At 48.4% G+C, this 20,617-nt stretch overlaps 1 protein-coding gene and 1 long non-coding RNA gene across 2 annotated transcripts in view; one reads left to right on the top strand and one right to left on the bottom strand.

Annotated features, from left to right (window-relative positions):
- The window catches only part of LOC142565833 (uncharacterized), a 136,690-nt gene that overhangs the window by 106,180 nt on the left and 9,893 nt on the right, over positions 1-20,617 (bottom strand). The gene's annotated exons all lie outside the window — the stretch shown is intronic.
- LOC142566203 (uncharacterized) lies at positions 1,973-20,126 on the top strand. Its single transcript, XM_075677047.1, has 3 exons — positions 1,973-1,985; positions 4,208-4,246; positions 19,524-20,126. Exons 1-3 carry the CDS (start codon positions 1,973-1,975, stop codon positions 20,060-20,062), a joined length of 591 nt encoding a protein of 196 aa, XP_075533162.1. The 3' UTR covers positions 20,063-20,126.

Here is a 20,617-nt window from a genome sequence, read left to right as displayed (position 1 = left end):
TTCCTGCTGCGAGTGACCGATAACGCATAAGAAAGACGCAACCCGGGGCCGAGTGTCCACCTAGTGCATGGCAGTAAACTTTACTTGTTGTCAGTACACCTATCACCGCACTCATCTGTCTATGTACGCGCACACTACAAATGCCAATAAGCATTAAATCCTCAGGCGTGCTAGCATTTTTCGCTAAACACTGCTTCCATCATTGAAGAGGTTTGAGGGGTCTCCGACCATTTGCCGCTGTGCGAGATATATTAGCTGCTTTGCAGCTGCTGTTTCACTCATGCGCGATCTTCGCGTTTGTTCTGAAAATGGCATCAGACCAAGCCGTTGGGTGTCCGCCTGGAGGGCCCCTTATAGCTGGAAGCTGTAACAGAAGCTGTGCCAAGATGTTCGAATTTAACAGATCCCGCACATCTCATATAGGACAATACGTTCACTACATACAGCTCAAGTGGATAGACTGTTTAGTCTGTCTGCTTGTAAGAAGTGTTTCGTATACACAAATTTTAGGGAAAGAAGGACGTTTCGTATGTATGGAGTCCTATGACCTCTGACTAATACAGACATAAGCGTCTTCAACAATGCGTGGAGGCGTGTGACAATTTTTGTGTGGCCACTAGTAAAAGGGCTCACAAGAATTACCGAATCACTCGCGTAGAGCTTGGGTTATTGCCATAAAAGGTGACTTCGGAAATAATCTTCGCACATGTCTCATAATGGCTGCGAGGAAGACACAAAACATCCTACATGCCAATGACCTGCATTGAAATAGACAGAACAATGACACTTTCTAAACATGCCGTCAATATTGATTGATTTATCATCGAAGCTTATTATTACTGCCCCAGCCTGCGCCCAACATTTAGCAAATTCTCTTTTCTCTCCTCTGTAATATCTGTGATAATGTGCTACAAAACTGCCATAGAAACACCTAAGCCACAATCAAAATATATGCAAGTAGTGCTCTCTCTAGCCACTTTCATCTCTCTCTCTTCTTTTCTTCTATTAGTACATAAGCATAAAAACATATACCAATTATACTCAGCCATGCTAGAAGATGGACGTTCCATAAGCAACAGTAAATATAAAGGCTTTGCGAGGAGGATGACTAGAGCCTTACAAGTCAGCAGTCCGACAACCGCAAGGTAATACAACATCACCACCCTGCCTGGCCATAGCATGAAATCTCACTGTCGCCTTGAATTTCTCACAGTATTAGAGAAGCTCTCGCAGTAAATCATGGGAAAACGCATATTTTGATGCTTTCAGCAAGCTTTCGCCGGCCAGGAATATTTTGAAGCAAATTTGGAGTGAACATGTGACATCCCCTCCCTTTTAGAAACAGAAGAAAGAAAGGCTTGCTAGAGTACGTTTCCGGGCTAGTTGGTTTGGATTCATAGAGACAAGGAGCAGCGCAACACGACAGGGACCAAGAATAAGAAGACAGGGCTGTGTAGCGCTGTGTATGTGTCTTATTCTTGGTTCATGTCAACTTGCGCTGTTCCATGTCTATTATGAAAGAGAGGCTCTTTAGTGCAAACAGGAGAGGTCTACCTGGAGGCGCACGCCCAACTTGCGGTGGCATCCCGAAATAAGAGCAGTGAGTAGCAGAAGCGTTCAAGGTGTTATGCTGGCACTCGTTTTGACGCACGGTGAACGAGGGATTACGCAGTATAGATGCGATGAATAAACTACGCAGTGGTTTTCGGGTGCAAGGGTGCGGTCGAATTCTCTCGCACCTTTTGTTTGCAACTCCATCTATAGGTTTCTGCGGCCATTATATCGTGTCGCTCGTGCCGAAGGGGTACTAGCCAGTGAGGACAAAGAGTCGATTGGATGCGGGTGCAACGCTCTCTTTATAGAAGCCACACGTGTACGAGGTAACATCTCGCGGTATATGTGTTAATTCGATATCCACCGCGGTACTCTCTCATGCGCAGTCCCCGTACCGCACAGGAGGAAACATGGCACGATGAAGCTAGCAGGTAAACAAGCTCCCGCGCTTGTTCACCTCTGCGCAAGCTTTTCCTGTTTTATGCAGGGCTGGACAAGTCGCGTGATTTCTGGCGCGTCCGCGCGTCTCTCGTTTTGTCGGACACCGTCGCTTGCTCGCCGGCATGCATGCTTGGCTCGCAAAAGTACGAGCGCCGGGGCCGCCACTTTCCTAACGAGACGCGAGCAGAGGGCGGCCGCCGATCTGGCGTGCGCGTCAAGTATACATGAGGGCCGCGCGGTCACACCCATGCTTCCCAAAACCAGGGGGGCGGTGGCGATCGCGAGAGCAGAGCCGCGTCGGCGACCGAACGCGCGCCTCTGCGCGAAAGCATGCACGGGCTGCCGCCGCAGAGCGAGCGCGCTCACCACCGCCGCCACTCTGCCAGAGTGGTGTGTCCGGCAAAGCTTCCGCGCTATCTCTCTCTTCGCTCTGCGGCTCCACTTTTGCCCCGAAAAGTGACATGGCTTCTCCCCGCGGGCGGAGAGGAGGGGAACGCCCAAGTTGCGCGCGCGAAGATAGCCCGTTGCGCGACGAGCAGCCCCCACCCCCTCGCCAGAAGCGAGCGACGCCGCCACTTCCATTAACGAGTCATGGCGAGCATGCACGCGGGGAAGATTCCGCGCGCAGATATGATTATCCAGCGCACAATGGAAACAGTTTGTCGCGCGCCTGGAGGAGCGCTCTCGAGCGCGGTGAGGCCCCGCGTGTTCGGGTGTGCCACCAGGGACGCGCGCACGCGCGGCGAAACGGGAGAGTCGGGTTGCGCCCGGGACACCGGCCGTCGTTCAGCTCCCGACGTTTTAATGGGTCCGAAACTGGGACGGCCGCGCGCGCCCGGCGAACGCTCGTTAATAATTCACGGCGCTGGTGCCGGGGGGAAACGCGCTTGCCGAGTAGATAACCCGTTGCTGCCCTCTCAGGCGATGGGGGGGCCGTCTCGCCCACCGCCGCGCTGGAGGCCGCTCGCTCGCCCCCCACGCGGCACCGCGGACAGCTCTATCCGCGCGCCGTGCGTGCGGCCACTTGGGCGCGCGTCGATGCGAGTCTGCGCGCGAGCAACGATGATCCGATAACAATTACATCTGCTCCGAAGGCTTACAGTCGCGCTCCCGCATGTGCCAGTAGGTTAAGCTGCGCTCGGCTACGCGACTAGTTTTACAAAACGAAAGCTTTTCCGAGTTTATCCTTACCGTGTTCAAATGTGAGTGATTACTTTCACGCGCGTCCGGAAGAAATACTAAAAAAAAAAGACAAGAGGGATGGGCGCGAGTTCAGTACGATACTGATCGTACTTCGGGACAGTTGTCTCGTAGGTGCAATTTTACCTATGCGCTTTTCTTTTTTTAGTTTCGTCGGTGAGTGCTTCGTCCACTCGTTTACTGTTTACGATCAGGAACGACGCTGGCTGAAAAACGGAAGGCTAGATTGCATACACGCAAACATAACTACCCGCGCAAGCAAAAACGAGCACACCGAACGCTGTACCCCTTTGGATATACTCGGGTATTGTGGAAGTCCTCGGTTCGGCCTATGCCAGTAATTGTTGCCATTCCTTCCACTAAATTTCGTCCTCTGTAATGGTCATGAGCGAAAGAATAAAGTTAAAACCTCGTACAAGCGAAAACAATTCGTTTTCTTCGTCCTCGTATTGGATTTAGCGACTCATCTGCGTGTATTCTCTCCATTCATGTATCATATATCGGGGTTACAGCGTCATAAACCTCGAATGTGGAGAAGGATGTCCAGTGGGCTTTCCTGCAGCTTTCTCCCGCCACCTCCACCTGCTACACGCATACAGTAAAAATGAATTGAGACTTGAGATAAGTTTAGACCTCCGGCTTATCTGAATCTTGCAGTGCATTACCTGTTCCACTGTTAGGTGCTCCACGTGGGCTAAGTCAACGTAAGTAAGCGATACATGACACTTGCCGACTACAGACCACACATAATCGCAGAAGAAAAACCGTGTTTTCGATCGGCTTTGTTTACTGAATTTGGATGGAAGCCACGTTATGTGGCACGCTGGGAAGTTAAGCTTAAACAGGTATAGCTGTGCATAGACGGTATGTGATTATGACGTATTCGGTATACGTATTACGTGTCACTTAGGTCTTGTTCTCTCTCTACGGGCTGCTGCCAATAAGGGATCATTACCAGTTCATCCAATTTCCTAATATGTTCACCTTTTCGTTCTTGACTACTTGCTCGCAGGTGCAGAAATGGACCCAGTGGAAGACGTGTGTCGCGAGCGTAAGTGCAAGGCTACGACGCCTTTCTCGTTCGTAGCCTCGTAAATGTAGCCCCCCATCCTCAAGTAGATAAAATATATCCTGACGTAAACATATTCAATCAAACATTATGAATGATTGAAACGCGCGAAAATGACGGATAAGAGTTTTTCGCGCCCCACTTAAATCCGTTGAGCTAAACAAAGCACGAGTGACCACAGAAGCTCAAATGTGTGCTCGTAAAAAAGTGAAGTGTGTGTTAAAGCACAAATGCGACGACGAAATACGACGATGGTAACTGCGAAAATTAAATTTGAAAAGTTTAACGCACCACAGCTGCACGGAGGGTTATGGGAGACGCCGAAGTGGAGGGCTCCGGATTTTTTCTTTTTTTTTTTGCCATCTGATTTTTTTTAATGTGCACCCAAAGTATGCCACACAAGCATTCTTGCATTTTGAGCCCTTCGGAATTCGAGAATTTTCGCATTCCGACCTATCAAAACGCGGCCTCCGCAGCCAATCATTAAAAAACTAGGTGTATACAAAGAAAATCGATAACCGGATGTAGAGGGTGGCGCCGGCGTCTGCGATTGGTCCGTTTTCCCTTACTTAGCTTGCGGTGGCTGGTCGAAAATTACGGCGGCATGCAACGGAAGGTTAAGAATGCCGTTAAAAAGGATCCTCAGCAAAGAAACGTTGGCTGGGCGAGGTCGTAAACGTGCCGAAAGTGCTCGAAAACGTTAAACGGCCACGCAAAGCGTTTCGTTATATGCAAATAAACCCATGCTTTCTGGCAGGTGCGAGTAGCCAGTGCCTGAGCGATCGGCGGTAGCCAGCTTTTATTCCTTTCGGAACGGGGCAGCCTGCGGCTATTCACAGAAAAAAATCAGTTTTGTTCGGCATATTAATGCATCTTTAACGCGCACAGGTCACTTTGACGCGGCGGGTTTTCGCGGTTTCGTGACGTCGCGTAACAGGCAGGTGAAGTGGGTGCAGCCCGAAAACTTTTGACCAATAGCCGAGGGCTAATAGCGAAAAGGCGTCGAACCAGAAATAACATTCTTTCTTTTGTTCAGTCCAATCATGCATAATCAGAGTGTACTCGTCATATCAGTTGGGGAGCTATCGTGGACGGTAACGGAACCTTACGATCATCCGCATCGGTTAAAACGACCACCAGCGCTAAAGCAGAACAGATAGCCGTAGCCATCGCCATGGCAGACCCCACATTTACTCATGTCCTCACGGACTCGCGTGCCGCAATTCGGGCCTACGAAAGCGGCAACGTACGTAAAGAAGTGGCGCACATACTACTAACGAGCTCAATGGAGAGCAAACGACGCCTCTCCTGGTTCCCCGCTCACATGGGGAAAGACATTCACCCGCGGAAACCAAACCTCAATGAAACGGCCCACGACCGTGCGCGAGAACTTGCCCGCCGCGACGGTCCTACGGCCTCAGAGGGGCTGGACATTCAGTTTAATGACCCGCTACTCACTTATCACGAAATCACCTCATACTATCGAAAAGGCAGAATGAAATATCCGCTCCCGCACTCCAAACTCGAACGCGCGCAGGCGGCCGCGTTTCGAATGCTACAAACGGACTCGTATCCTTCACGAGGCCTACTGAGTCACTATAACTCAGACATCCCGGCAAATTGCCCAGACTGCCAAGAACTCTATTGCTCACTCTCGCACATGCTATGGCAATGTACCGCGTTACCAAAGGGCCCTCTCTCTAGTGAGCCCGAATGGGAAGAAGCCCTCAAAAGCCCGGACCTCAAACTCCAGCTCAAGGCCGTCCAGAGGGCCCAAGAACTGGCGGAGCGTCACCACGTTCCCGTCCCGACTTGGGCGTCGCCTACGGTTTCGGCCCGAGGAGCTCCCCGCATGGGATCTCTAACGGCTTAAAACTCCTCAGGACCTCACTGAAGTTCTTGACTGACTGACTGACCAATCGCGAAGGGCTGATTGCAAAAGTGGAGTATAAAAGTTTGGAATAGCTTTACGTTATAGCGCTACTGGGGCCCTGTAACGTAAAACTATTCCAATCTATTTTTATTCCAATCTCCTGACGTCACATTCACGTAATCACCGACGCAAGCATTGGGGGGTTAACCAGCAGCGTTGTTTGAAACGCCCAGTCAATATATAGAAGGTAACTTTTGAGTGCTCTGAAAGCAAATAGCATTGCCTACCTTGGCAGGCTTTCCTTATCGAATTGGCTGACAAGAGGGGAGGAGCACGCTCAAGTGGAGAGGGTTTCGATGGGGCCGAGCCAGCGCACTGAAAATAGATAATCGGATGAAGAGGGTGGTGCCGGCGTCTACGATTGGTCCGCTTCCCCTTGCTTAACTTGCGGTGGCTGGTGGAAAATCATGGCGGCGTGCAATGGGAGCTTAAAAACGCCGCTAGGACGGATACTCAGCAAAGTATAGTTGGCAGTGCCATGTCGTATATGTGCTGAGAGCTCTCGATAACGTTATACGGCCACGCAAAACCTTTTATTATGCGAAAATAAATCAGTACTCCCCGACAGCTCCGAATAACCAGTGCCACAGCGATCGGCGGGCAGCCATCTTCTATTCCCTTCGGAACGGGGCAGTGCCCAGCTATTCAAAAAAACTTACACTTTTGTTCGGCATACTAATGCGTCTTTAACGCGTGCACGTCACTTTGACGCGTGAGTTTTCGCGGTCTTGTGACGTCGCGTGAAAGACAGGCAAAGTGAGTGAAGCCCAAAAAAGTTTGACCAACAGTAATTGGTCAAACAACGCCTTTGTCGCTAATTCGAGAAAGCCGTCGAATCAGAAATTATTATTTTTGTTTCGTTCGGTCTAATCACACATAATCAGCGCGCACATATCACATCAGATGGGGGTTTTCGCGGTTTTCTTGACGTCGCGTGACAGACAGGCGCAGTAGGTGGTGGCTCCAAATTTTTTTTACCAATCGTGGAGGGCTGGTTGCAGAATAAGAATAGAAAAGTTTGGAATAGATTTACGTTATAGCGCCTCTGGACCCTAATTGACAAATATTTTTTGTTCGCAAGTGCCCCTTGCCATTGGCCCGCCGCCTGCGCCAACAATACGTTCAACATCAGAATTGGCTCGCATATGCTCTGGCGAACAGTTCTAGCGTTTCCTTTATTTTTTCGAAAGCGGGTCCTGATACTAAAGGTGTATACAGAAAAGTAAATGAATGCGTTAAAGTGCATGCGGGGAAATATCAAGTGAACAAACAGAAATTGCGCTTTAGAGATGCACTCAATTTTTTTCTAGTATACAGCATCTGCGTGACGACTAAGTTACAGTTTGTTTGTTTTTTTCTTTTAAAGTCATACGAATTGTGTACGCTACAAATACTTTCTCTCCAAGAGATGCACATGATTGTTAATTCACTGTATTTGTCTGTAATTGTAGCCAAAAATAATCCGTGCGTACGCTCTGTGCCATTTGTCAGCTGTTCGCATTTACCTTGCACAAGAACTCTACACAAACTAAGCAATTCACATGCGCTAAGCTTGTGAAAAATAGCATGTTTACGTTGACCGCTTTAATAGCGTGCCCGAAGCATACCCCCCCCCCCCCCAAGAATAGTTGTGCAATGCAAAACAATTAAGAGGGAGCTTCAGCTCGGGTGCTCCTATATAAATACATGTAAAAGGAGAATTCGTTTTTCTCGGCAACCACCGCACCAAATTTGGCGAGGTCTGTTGCATTTATAAGAAAACTTTAACTTTAGTCACTGTTGGTTTCAAATTTTTGATTTAGATCATCAATATTTTATTAAAATTGGCAAACATAGAAAACTTTCAGAAAACGAAATTATCAATTTTACAACTCTGTAACTCTGCAATGAAAAAGGATATCGCAATTCTGTGAATTGCATTTAATGGTACATCTAAGGCGGACAAAATTGATATGTTACACATGGATCTAAAAAAAATCAGTAATATGAAAATACAGCTTTTACAGAAACCGTGTTCACAACGTAACAAATTCATGTAAAATATAAAACGAAACATCAAATTTGTCCGCTTGCAATGATATAATGGGTGCCGTTTACAGAACCATGATATCTGCTTTTGCTGCAGAGTTATTAACTTTTAAACTTCGTTCTTCTATTCTTTTCAAACTTTCGAATTTTAGAAAATATTTTTAACAAACTTCAAGTACTAAATCAAAATTCTGCTTCCAACAGTCACTAGAATTTGACTTTCTCTTTCAAATGCAACAAATTCAATTAAAATTGGTTCAGGGGTTATCTCAGAAAAACGTTTTTTTGCGTTTTACATGTATTGAATAGGCCGCGTCGGAGTCGGCCCGAGTTAAAGCTTCCTCTTAAGGGGAGCCTGAGGAGCCTTCAAACGTCTAGCTACACTTCTACCGAACACAGCGTACTAGTGCAGTATACCCGCCAAGGAGACCGATAAACACAAATCCGACAAACAAATACACAAGTTTTAGTATTAGCAGTCAGGTTAGCGATGCTGCTACGGCTCGGCAGGCCCACTTGCACCGCCAAAGAAATGAGAGTATGCTCGAAGGCGCACTGTATAGCGAATATTAGCATGCGCCTATGATTGTCGAAGGCTGAAAGGCTACGTGTTGCGTTGCAGACTGCGTGTATGATAAATAATTATCAAGGTCTGAAATGCGCGCGCAGACGCGGAGAAAACGCCGCAAACTGTGATTTTAATTAATATGCAGTGATAGGTCTCCGAGAGCAGGCAGTTTAGAATAATGTACTTGCATACGGAGCCTCACGTACGTGGTGAGCGCTAGCACTTTTCGGGACGCCATGGTGCGCGTCGCACGAAGAGAGGGAGAGAAGTGACAAAGGAATCGCAGGGATTGAGGCTAATCAGGCTCAAATGAAGGCGTTTAGTTTCACGTGTGGGAACGCAAATGAAAACAAAATACACTGCGCCATCCGATGCCTGCCCAAAGCAAGACAATCTGTTAGCCCAAAACGTTCCGTTTTTGCGCCGACGCGTCTCGACAGGTATACGAAAACCAGAATCACCTGTCAGAAATAGAGCGGTCTGCCCTCCCCCCCCCCCCATAACTTGCGATTCAGGACTAGCTAGGGGGAAGCGGAAGTTCAAATGCCCGTTTATTAGCGATCAGCGAGAGCACCGATTAGGACAATTCACGCAGGAGCGGGAGCCATGCGCGGATGTGGACCATGCTCGACAGTGCTATTTATTTTCATGCGCAAACATTACATATGTTCAACTCGCCATGCGTTAACACAGCGTACGTAAGCCAAGTACAGAAACACAATAACGTACCGAGCACGCACAAGGAGGACAATGATATTCCTTCGCGCACCTAAGAATTTCATGTTTGCTTGGCTACGTTATTCTAGAACTGCCTAGTTTCAATAAGCGAACCGTGTGGACAAGTGATAACACCAGTGTGGGTAACAGTCAGCTTAAATCTGTGGCGGTACGCTCCCAGACTACTGCCACATCTTTCTCCACTTGTTTGTGGCATTGGTTGGATCGATGTCTGCGTGGCACCGCTGTGATTTCTTCGCAGACCCATTCTTGCTTTAAAAATTCACGCTATGTTGCCCTACGGCAGTTATGCCTTCGTGTAGATGCTAACGAGAAAGGTAGCAAAATGATTTCAGCGTTGCGTTCGACACCAATTTTCACGCATCTGGCGTGGCAGCAAATTAAGGCTGCGTGACTTTCTTGCAATCACAGAGCCGCTGCTTATTTATACGTGGCACACACATAATGCTAGACTTGTTCCATGGATAATTAGGCCCCCTGTGTACCATACCTTTTCCTTTGACGGCCGCTTCGTCGAAGGAAAAGCAGTATCTATTGCCTGGGCGTTTGTCAAGACCACAGCAGTCGGTTACTCCCTCTGCTGTGCGATAACTTGCGATATGAACTCGAAGAGGACCAAATCACGAGTGAACCGTAAATGACAGATATTTATGAGCAATCGCGAAACGCTTCTGATGAACAAAAAGAAGTGACTGATCAAATGTCTCGTCGCCCAACCTTACAGCGAATTCAGCTACAGAGAAGCGGTGATGGGAACGTTCCTCGCCCAGAAAAACCATGAAGCGTTCATGTAGCAGTCATCGTACGCATTACAAACATTTATCAGTGCCTGCTCCCGCTCCTAATTACTATTTAATTAAGGTGCACGACATGCTGTCACTGACCGAGCGAGCATAAAGCGTTCCTTTGCGCCCAGAACACGCCGACTGCGGCGAATTTTTTCCCCCCGCCGTTCTGTCACTTACATTTGGTGGTGCGGTGGATACCCAAACAAGTATGCCACATAGATGAACTCTGCCGCGTCGAGAAATCGAGAGTCTGCTCCCAGCTTCGAGCTCGTTCCATTCATTCAGCCCCACATTGGCCTGCCAGATCCGTACACGCGCTCACCGGCCCCACTCGACCACAGAGGCAAAGTGCGGAGCAAAACGAGAGAGGTAAAGACGAGGGGGGAGAAAGAGATGAGGAAAGAGGCTCAGCTATAATTAGGAGCGCGCGCAGTCGTCTTAGCCGCGCTAATTACAGGGAGCTAATTCTCCGCAGAGCGGCCCTCTTTAAGAGACATCGCCTCGCAGATTGGCTTCCGTTAAACCGCTCTGTCAAAAAGCTTCTCATCGGGCCAGCAGCCGGGCACCCCGCAATTTTCGCGGCGTCTCTATATGGGCTCCGGACTGGAGCCGACGGCGGCTCGCCTCCCTCGGGCCTCTTTCACGCCTCCCCCTCCTCCCGCCGCCGGGGCCATAAAGAGAGATGAAGTGAGAGGGGTTTCGGGGTGCAGACACGCGCAAAATGAAAGACGGGCTGTAGGGCGCGCCTGCCGCGAGCTAAAGAGAAACACGTCGTTCTAAACCATCGTCGCACCGCTCGTTACTTTCGGCTTCCCATCCTCTTCGTGCGTAGTTCTTTATTTACTTTTCTTTTCTGTGTCTCTCTTTCCTCCTCTCTTCTTCGCTCCCTCCTCTTTTCTCAATCTTTCGCAGACCGAACTGGGCCGGATAGCAGACGCATGTACGCGTCGTCCGCGCATATGAAGACGACGCGTGAAGTCAACGCTTGTGCGTGCGTTAGACGTATATACGCACATATTCGCGCGATATATAAATTACGACCCCAGTGCCCCCGCAAACGTGCACGCGGCTTCGGGAGCAGCATGAACAGGCAGTCGACGCTTGCAAAGTACTCCTCCACGCCTCTCCCCAGCCCGCTACGTCGCGGGACCAGCCAGCACTTTATGCTAACCTGAATGGAAAAACTGCGTCGCTTTTAAAAGCTGCTCTGCTCCTGCCCACTGCACTTTGCGCCGCGCTCCCCATTTGTTTATACATACTTTTTTGTTTCAGTTTAATTCATTGTATTTGCCTCGGCGTCATCGTCCTTCTACTTCTTGAATCTCCCATCATGCCACACTTTTTCTCCCCTTTCCTGTTCTTGTGAGCGTGCTAATGAATACGTACAGGTATTAGTCGTAGCGGGAAGTGTCGGAAAAAACTTTGCGACGGCTAAATTAGGTTGGCAATTTTGAAAGCTGCCAAGAAGAGAAGGAAAAACCCGGTACCTCTTCTCTCTTTTTGAAGCTCAACTACGAACGCAGCTCACGCGCAACCTCTTTCCATAATCTCCCTGTTCAGCTTAAAAGCAGCAAGCAGGAAGACACCTTAAGGTGTAAAAATAACGGAAAAGAAGAAGAAAAAAAGGAAGGTGCGTGTATTCTCCATCCGTCAATTCGGTCAGTCGCGCGCGCGAACATGCTACGTGAGTTAGCCGGTACTTTGGACATCGCTCATAACTACACGCCGGGAAAAGAGTGCCCCGCTTATATGAGGCCTGCAGATTCTGCAATATTGATCAGCCTAGATACTAGAAAGTATGCAAGCTATTTCCGTCCACGTTCTCTCTCTATTTTTGTTTAAGTGACACAAAAAAAAGGTTCGTTAATGACATAACATCAAAAGCAAGTTATAAGACAAGCACTCTACAATCTCCATAAATGTGCACCGTATGTAGAGTGTGTCCTTTCTTTTGTAGATAAGAAAGCCGAAACCTGGTGTACAAGGACCAAAGATTGTATCTCGCAGGTTTTCACGTCAATTAATTGAGCTGAGATGCGATACCAGCGTGCTGTCGCGTGTTTTCGTTCCAGCCTGCGTGGCTGTTGTACTGGCGCCTGTAGTGGAACTTCCGCCTGGTGTACAAGAACCAAAGATTGTATCTCGCAGGTTTTCACGTCAATTAATTGAGCTGAGATGCGATACCAGCGTGCTGTCGCGTGTTTTCGTTCCAGCCTGCGTGGCTGTTGTACTGGCGCCTGTAGTGGAACTTCCGCCTAACTAATCTAATACTTAGACGAGGGCGGAACAGTGGCTTTACTGCAATGATTAGAACTTCAATATATTCAGCTGTAGAGAGGAGGGGGGAATAAGTTGCTTCTAAAGGTAGAAGGTTTCTTTCGGGCATTCTACCCGCCTTCTTTAAGCGAACGCTTAAAGTATATGCCGCGGCAAGTGCCCAAGAACAGCGTATTTGTGACCACAGAGAAACCAATTAAGGCAAACATATCAACCTGTGCACGTTTCGCGAATGCCGCATTTCCATCGCGCTCGCCCGATCGCGTGCCTGATGCAGTGTGAACCCACGTCCACTGAGGTCGCTTTATTTTCCTTTCACAATAGCATCGCGCGATGTTATCATGTTTCCGCTTCGGTGCGACTCGCCTTTCTAGTATCGGACTGTCCACTCGGCGCATGTCGTTTTCTCCTTTATTTTCTTTTCTTTTTTTCGAGCATTCCATGCAACCGGACAATTAACTATACCGCTTGTTTCAGCGTCGATCGACTCTCTTCAATGCATAAAAATTGAAGGCTCCAGACAAGATGATTTTTTCATGCCAAAATCCATAGCATGCAGTCGCATATATTGAATGTTGAACCTTTACTGCCAATGAGCAATTTAATCAATTCTAAAGGACGAAGGGAACTAGAAGGCTCAATTTTTTTTCCCTTGGAGTAACCACATGCAAGCCAACAGGCAATAAATCCAAGGCCAGGAAAAAACTAATTCTCTTTAAGTGAAATGCGGAAATAAAGAGGAAAAATAAAATTACAGGTGGACGTAAAACCAACCGGACCGCAGAAGGGAAGCCGAATCCGCATCTTCCGCATCCTCTGCGTGTACGAAGTTTCACCAATCGTAATAAAGGAAATCCCTAATTATCAACTTTCGCGCAGACGTTGTAATCGTGGAACTGAAGGCGGTCACAACTCGAGGCAAGAGTCCTGCGACTATGGCGCCTGCATTGAGACATCTGTCCCCAAACTCTGGGCGAAGTGCATCGGCATTACACGTACCGTGTGCACTCACCAGCCTGGGGTAAAAACTATGCAGGTCGAACCCCATTGTGTTTCGCCTCTGACATGAATGAAATGGTCATCCTGTCCGCAATCTCCTACGTTTTAAAAGAGACAGCCGTCGCTCAAAAATCCGACAGAGACAGCAGGGTTGCTTGACAAAGATGAGGCGGAACGTAATCCCTGAATGCAATTCGATAAACCCCGACTGTACTTTCATCGCAGCCATGCTCTATGTTGTCGCAGGCACAATTTTGCAAATTGTATGCAGTTTCTTTTGTGCATAGTACTCGTGTCCCACTACGTGTCCTCACCGCCCCGTGGCACTTTTTTTTTTTGTAAATATTCGTTTGGTCGTATTACTGGGATTGGCAAGTCGTGCGTAGAGGTGTGCGCTATTCGAGCTGCTTAGTGTAGTCAGTGACTCGAGGCTGCGGAGGGATTCGATTCAATTAAATTAAATTAAATTAAATTGAGTTTATTCACATCGTGCAGATGTAGCAAGCTTTGGAAAAAAGCGAAACAAATCGCTTGAAGAAAGCCCAGGACCCCATGTACAAGGCATACAATAAAAGCATAAAAGCTTACTACGTACATAGAATAAAATGGTAAACACGTCTGTTCTCAATTCACAGTTTTTGAGAAAGTTAAAAAATATTCACCGACGATTACGATACTCCCCAACGCGAAATTTGGGCGCAGCTCTATACGTGAATATTACGATATATTGGCTGGCGCGGAAGATCTGTCTCGTGCGGCACGTTGCAAACGGAGCGGTTGCGGCGCGACTGCCTCGCTAATCTGGAGTTCGTGACAGGCAGCGCGTGGGTGACGCGCGCGCGCGATCCACAGCAGCTGCCGAAGACAGACCTCCCAGACGACGCGCGCTACTCTGGCACCATCTCGTAGCGATCGTCGCCGCACTACACTTCTTTTTCTGACGTTTTCGCCATACCTTCCTCCTACGCTTTCCAGCTCATGGTTCCACTGCTCCCTCCTCCTCCTCCGCTTTCCTCCTCGCGTCTTCCATGCCCCGCTGCGCTCCGCGTTCGCTCTTTCATCCTTCGCTGTGCTCGTTCGCTCGGTTACACCGACGCCGACGCCGACGCTCGTTGCAGGAACGGGCACCTAAAAGCTGCGCTCTAAAGGTTGTGATGTTTATAATAAAATTTGCAAAGCATAAACGTGTGTTTTCTAGCTTACACCACTAAGTCCCTGATGATATATCAGGGGCACAGAAAAACATTCGGATTGAAGTAAACACTTCTCTAAGGTAACTATAACAATGGTTTCGAACTCTCTTATTAGGTTCCAGAACAAAAAAAAAGTTACTGTAAGAATTTTGTTTTTAATATCTCTCATAGGGTCCTAAGGGCTTCCACTATTATTCCACTGCTCCGCAATGTGTTCAATAAGTGAAACAAACTATACCGCAACTTCCGCCCTCCGTATTCAGTTCGGCAAAAGGGGATGGTCCAGAAGTATTGAATTGAATAGCAAGGAATATTGGCACTTAGATCAGCAAGAGTTATTAGAGCATGCTGATTATGACAGACATACTCTTTTTATTTCACAGCGAAGTTCCAGTAATAAAGTTCGTATGCTGGCATGACATTAAAACGACAAAACAATTATTCAGTATGCGCGCGATAATCAACGTGCGCTATAGGCCGAGGAGACCCTTTTCAATGACATCGGTATCTTATAGTTATTAAATGCGTAAGCATTTCTATGCCTACACAACGAGGAAACCCGTCCGTCCGTCCGTCCGTCACGTAAGACGATTGCTTCAAGATGGGGCCCACAGCAGCGAGCGAATTGACCTTCGCGCTGCCTCTCGCTTCAACGCGAACTAAACGGCGAGAACACAGCGCACAAGAAGCTATCATCACTCGGCGCAGTGTGTCCCCATCGCAGATCGCCTTTAAGAAAGGGCCCGCGCAGCCGCGCCATACGCTGCCGCCGCCGGAGTATTTTTGATCACGGTTGATAATAGTTTGCCGCAGATGGATAAGGCGTTAAAACAGCCATAACGGCTTATTGTGACCGGAACGTCATCAACGGACCTGTCGCCGCCACCTGCAGTAGTTTGCTTGCGTCATCAATTCCCCCTGCGCCGCCGCCCACAGCGGTTCGTATTGCCGCAGCGCTGTCATTTGTACTGGCCCGTTCAAGTTTCATAACATTGATAATGACACCGTGCTCCGTAGATATGAGCAAGTGGCACAATGCATTTCTTTTGTGTCGTTGAGCAGAAATACGGGCTACTACATTTCTTTTGTGTTGAATTTCCCGACACCAAAAAAACTTTATTTTATGTGAGAAACAGACACGTATTATAAAAAAGTGTATTATAAGGTATTATCGATACGGGTAGAACGTGTCGCAATTATGCGATAACAACTCACCCGCCGTGGTTGGTTAGTGACTATGGTATTGCGCGGCTATGCATGAGGTCGCGGAATCAAATCTCCGCCATGGTAACCGCATTTCGATGGGAGCGAAGTGCAAAAACACCGGTGTACTTAGATTTAAGTGCACGTTAAAAAATCTCAGGTGGTCAAAATTAATCGGGAGTTCCCTACTACGGCATGCCTCAAAATCAGATCGTGGTTTTCGCACGTGAAACCCCATAATTTAATTTAAAATTAGCAACACCAACACATTTAGACACATGTGATATAACGTAATCAAGTCGAAACATTGTAGACCGAGCAAGTACGATACGTTCAAGTCCGTAACTTATTAGGAACGCCGTCCTGACCCTGAGGCTGCACAAATGGCGGTAGACAGGCTAAATTAACCTGTTGAGAAAAAAAAGCAAGGCAAGCAAGATGGAGTCGCGTTGTTAACTATTTTTACTTATTTTCACGTTATTCTTGTTCCCGCTTACACCTACCATAAAGAGAAGCAAACGTTTTGTACATTAATCGTACATAGAGGAAAGAATGCAAGACTAATCAAGAAAGCGCTCTGTTCTCGCTTTTTTTTTCGTAAAGCGCAGCACGCAGACTTTCAAAACAAAAAAAATATGAAGAGACGGGCGTGTACTAGGACATAAAATTTTACTAATTGCATGCTCTCGGCGTGGCCCGAAATGTGAACGCTCAAAAGCATTGGAGGTTCTCACGCCAGGCACAAGCGGTTCATTAATTAATTACGTCTTGCGATCGATAGCTGCGCACTGGGAGTATTTTTTTTTTCTTGGGCGGCGCAAATTATGAAATACTCTTACTGAAACGCGTACTCCGCCTTAATATTTTCTCAAACTCAAAGCTCCAGTAAGAAAGCAGGAGGACAGACTAATCTGCTAAGAATGATCTTTCAAGGAAACATAATTATCCATACAGAAACTGACAGCCGCGGAAGTGACTTTTCGGAAACTTGAGACATAGGAAAAGATATGAGTACAATAGAAGCGATGTCGCAGAAGCGGAGTAATAAATATTGTCTCGCAACCCATTTACTTCCGTCTAGTGCTTCGCGTTTCTGACAGGGCAGTCCTCGTCAAAACATTGACATTATGCGCACTGGGGCGCACAGTGCGTTCAAAAGGCAAACAGAATAATTTCGCAACATAATTGGACTCAAACATGTAATCACCGCCTCGACATACCTATATCCTTGGAAAGTGTTTGGCGATTATTTAACTCACAAACAAACGTCGCGGAAAGTGCTAACCGATATGACGCGTTAGCAAAAATAATTTCTCTCTGCTTGGTAGTGGCTTGTTAATACAAGTTACCAACGTATGTACCGATACTTTTCAAAAGCACAGCATCACGTATAATTAGGAAGAAAATGGCAGCAGCCATTACCGCTGGAGTAGCTATCCTATGAGAAAGGATAAAAGGATGCGGTTGTTTGCGGACGAAAAGAGCTCATTCGAAGCTTTCAGTGCAGTTCACGTCTGCCTGTCTTTCTTTCTTTATTTTTTTTCTAAAGAAAACTATTCATCTAATTTAAACGATTCAAATCTTAGATACTTAAATGCTCCTGTAAAGCGTGCTTTGCCTGTAAGACAATAATGTTGTTGAAAGAAGCTACCCTTTTATAAAACTAAGATGTAGGTGTTGAAGCAAAGAGCTCTTCGCTTGTTCCTCTCCCTTGTTCCACAGTGATCTGACAGCCAGGAAACAAAAGTAGCTCAGAAGAAAACCAGTGAACGGAGAGTGGAAACTTAAGTTCGCTCACAGTGTCCGCAGAAATACTACTATATTACTAAAGAACGCAAACGACTATCGTTACTCGAAACAAAGGTGCCATCGTTGCTTATGTAATCACTTGGGAAAAATCTCTGATGCATAGTTCCCTTGCAGTAAATGTTTCAGCGTCGGCACATGGACTTGCGTTGATGTGATCATCTCACCTTTGCTTTTTTTTTTTCGTTCTTCTCATAAATGGCGACGACAGCTGGCAGCCACGTAACATCAACTGCGTCGTCGCTGACATGCAGCTACATGAGGGTGCGGTCATTCGTTGTCAACCGATTTCTTTCTTTCTTTCTTTCTTTCTTTCTTTCTTTCTTTCTTTCTTTCTTTCTTTCTTTCTTGCACGGAGCGTGGCGCGAACCCAGACAATATACAATTTATTCGCGTAAATTCACCCTTTTTCTTACGACGAAAAGTAAACAGCGAGGGCCTCGACACTGCTCTGGCATGCAGAACATTTAAGAACTTTTTCAAGACAGGTAAAAAACAGATGAGAACTTTTCTATAATTTCTTCTCTCGTCTGCCTCTTTTCACCGCGATGAGTGCTCGCGGGTGTTGCGATCGAAAAGCACGGTTCCGACAGTTTTCCGCCTTTACGGACGGAATGTCCCGCCTAATTGTTCTTGCATATTTGATGCCCTTCCCGAGAACTCGAGCTCTCCGGTTTCACTCGCGGCAGCACCGTGCTATCAATACTTGAGCGCGCTACTTTGCCGGCTGTTATTTGTGGATGTAGGCTGACCTTTGCCAGCCCGCCCTCTACCAACGCTTGTAACAGGGCCTTCAGAGCCATGGCAGTCAGGCCTGGAGCCTTCGTTTTTTGTGAATTCGTGGCACTTATTTTTCTTTGCTCTTTCTTTTTTTTTTCCTGTACCTACGGGCGCTTCGTGGGCATCTGCCGAGGGTGCGCGATGCCCCATTGTTTGGCCACGCACTGCGTCGTGAATGCCGTATACGAGTTTTAGGGCAATAGGCTATGAATATTTTACAAAGCGTATTATGTTATGGCGCACACTGTCATCATGAATATGGTCTTCCTTGATACGTAAGAATATTCGGAGCGGGTATGATTAGTAATCCAAGGGGGAAAAAAAAGAAAGGCACGTGAAATTCCCCCACCCGGTCTGACCTTTAATCCGCAAAACCAAAGGTGGCCCTTGAAGAGACACGCAGCATCATGTTTTTGCATTAATTACGTTAAAATTAAATAAAAGGCGTAAAGAAAATGTTGAAACGTTGCTTTCGTTTTATCGCTCACAAAGTATTGATTGTGTCGGCCATTCGGAAACAGGCAAATGGTTTTATTTCATTTGTGAATCAACGAATACTGGGTGTCGTGTACATTAACAAAGCTGCAGAGACTGAAGCCGAGAGTAGTTCATATCAATTTCACTTGCGTGCAAGAACTAAATGGAACATTTATTCTGATAGTGAAGGTGATGAGAACCGCTATTTGTCACAACGCCTCACTCGAAAGTGCACCGGAAAATATGACTTTCTGTCCACATACTGCTAATTGATGTTGGTTTTAAACGGCAAAAAAAGAGAAAAAAGAAAGACGTAAAGCTGCAGCCACCTTGGAGCGTGATCCAGTTGCTCCAACCACAGACGACCGCAGTACATTGCGTCTCTCATGTCGAGCGTTGTTCTCCTCTACAGCTTGGGTCGTAGCTGCATTAAGTCCAATTGTGCGTCGTAAGACGAGTTGCTGACGAGTGGCGCCCTCTCACCCCCGCGCAGCTCTTCCGAGCACGGGATCGCCACCCCCTTCGCGGCCCGAGCCGTCCACGAGCGCCGGCGGCAGCAGCAGCAGCCGCGGGAGCCCGGACCTTCCTTCGGGCTCGGCGGACGGCGAGGACCACAAGGGCGGCAGCAAGCAGCAGCAGCAGGCGGCCGCGGCGGCCGCTGCGCAGCAGAGGCGCAAGAAGAAGACGCGGACTGTGTTCACGCGCAGCCAGGTGTTCCAGCTGGAGTCCACCTTCGACATGAAGCGGTACCTGTCCAGCTCGGAGCGGGCGGGCCTGGCCGCCTCGCTGCAGCTGACCGAGACCCAGGTGAAGATCTGGTTCCAGAACCGGCGCAACAAGTGGAAGCGCCAGCTGGCGGCCGAGCTCGAGGCGGCCAACCTGGCCCAGCAGCGCATGGTGCGGCTGCCAGCCGCCGCGGCGGTCCTCTACGAGTCAGCCGCGCAGGACGCGGCCGCGGCGCTCGGCCCCTTCTACTACCCGGGGGGGCCGCCGCCTCCGCCGCTGTGAAGAAGGGAGCTGCAGCGTGTACATAGACCCCTCCGCCTCCTTTTTGTACCTCCCTCCTGGCCCCTGCCTCTCCGGAACGATGAATAAACGCGACTCTTTGTTGAGCCCCGGCGTCGGTCAATCTCCAAGAGCGCGCGCCTTTTAATTACGGCCGCGCATCTAACGAGCGCGCCCTCGGATTTTACCCCGCGCCCCGCTAATGGGCCGAGCGCATTAAAGCCGCGCTGCATTATTTAGCGCTCGCCTCCCCGCAGCTTCGGGCCGCGCGGGGCAGCCGGTAAACAGGCGCGCGGACGGACACGCCGCGCCAAATTGATAAAAATGGCCCGCGCGCATCTCCGAATTGGGCGCCCGCCAGCCATTGGCCACTTGACGAGTCAGCGCCATCAATGTTGCAGCGCGCCGGGGCAGGGCTCGCCACCTGCCGGCGGCACGTGAGTCACGGCCGCCAGAGCGCCTGCGCGGTGCACACCTTCCTTCGGCACTCTCGATCGAGCTCGGCTCAATGAGCAAAAGAAGAGCGCTGGAACGGGTCGGAGATAAACAGGGCTGTGG

This window comes from Dermacentor variabilis, unplaced genomic scaffold (genome assembly GCF_050947875.1).
Source record: "Dermacentor variabilis isolate Ectoservices unplaced genomic scaffold, ASM5094787v1 scaffold_12, whole genome shotgun sequence".
In the NCBI taxonomy this organism is placed as follows: Eukaryota; Metazoa; Arthropoda; class Arachnida; order Ixodida; family Ixodidae; genus Dermacentor; species Dermacentor variabilis.
The sequence above is the reverse complement of the archived record's forward strand: the minus strand, read 5'-3'. Positions and strand labels throughout refer to the sequence as shown.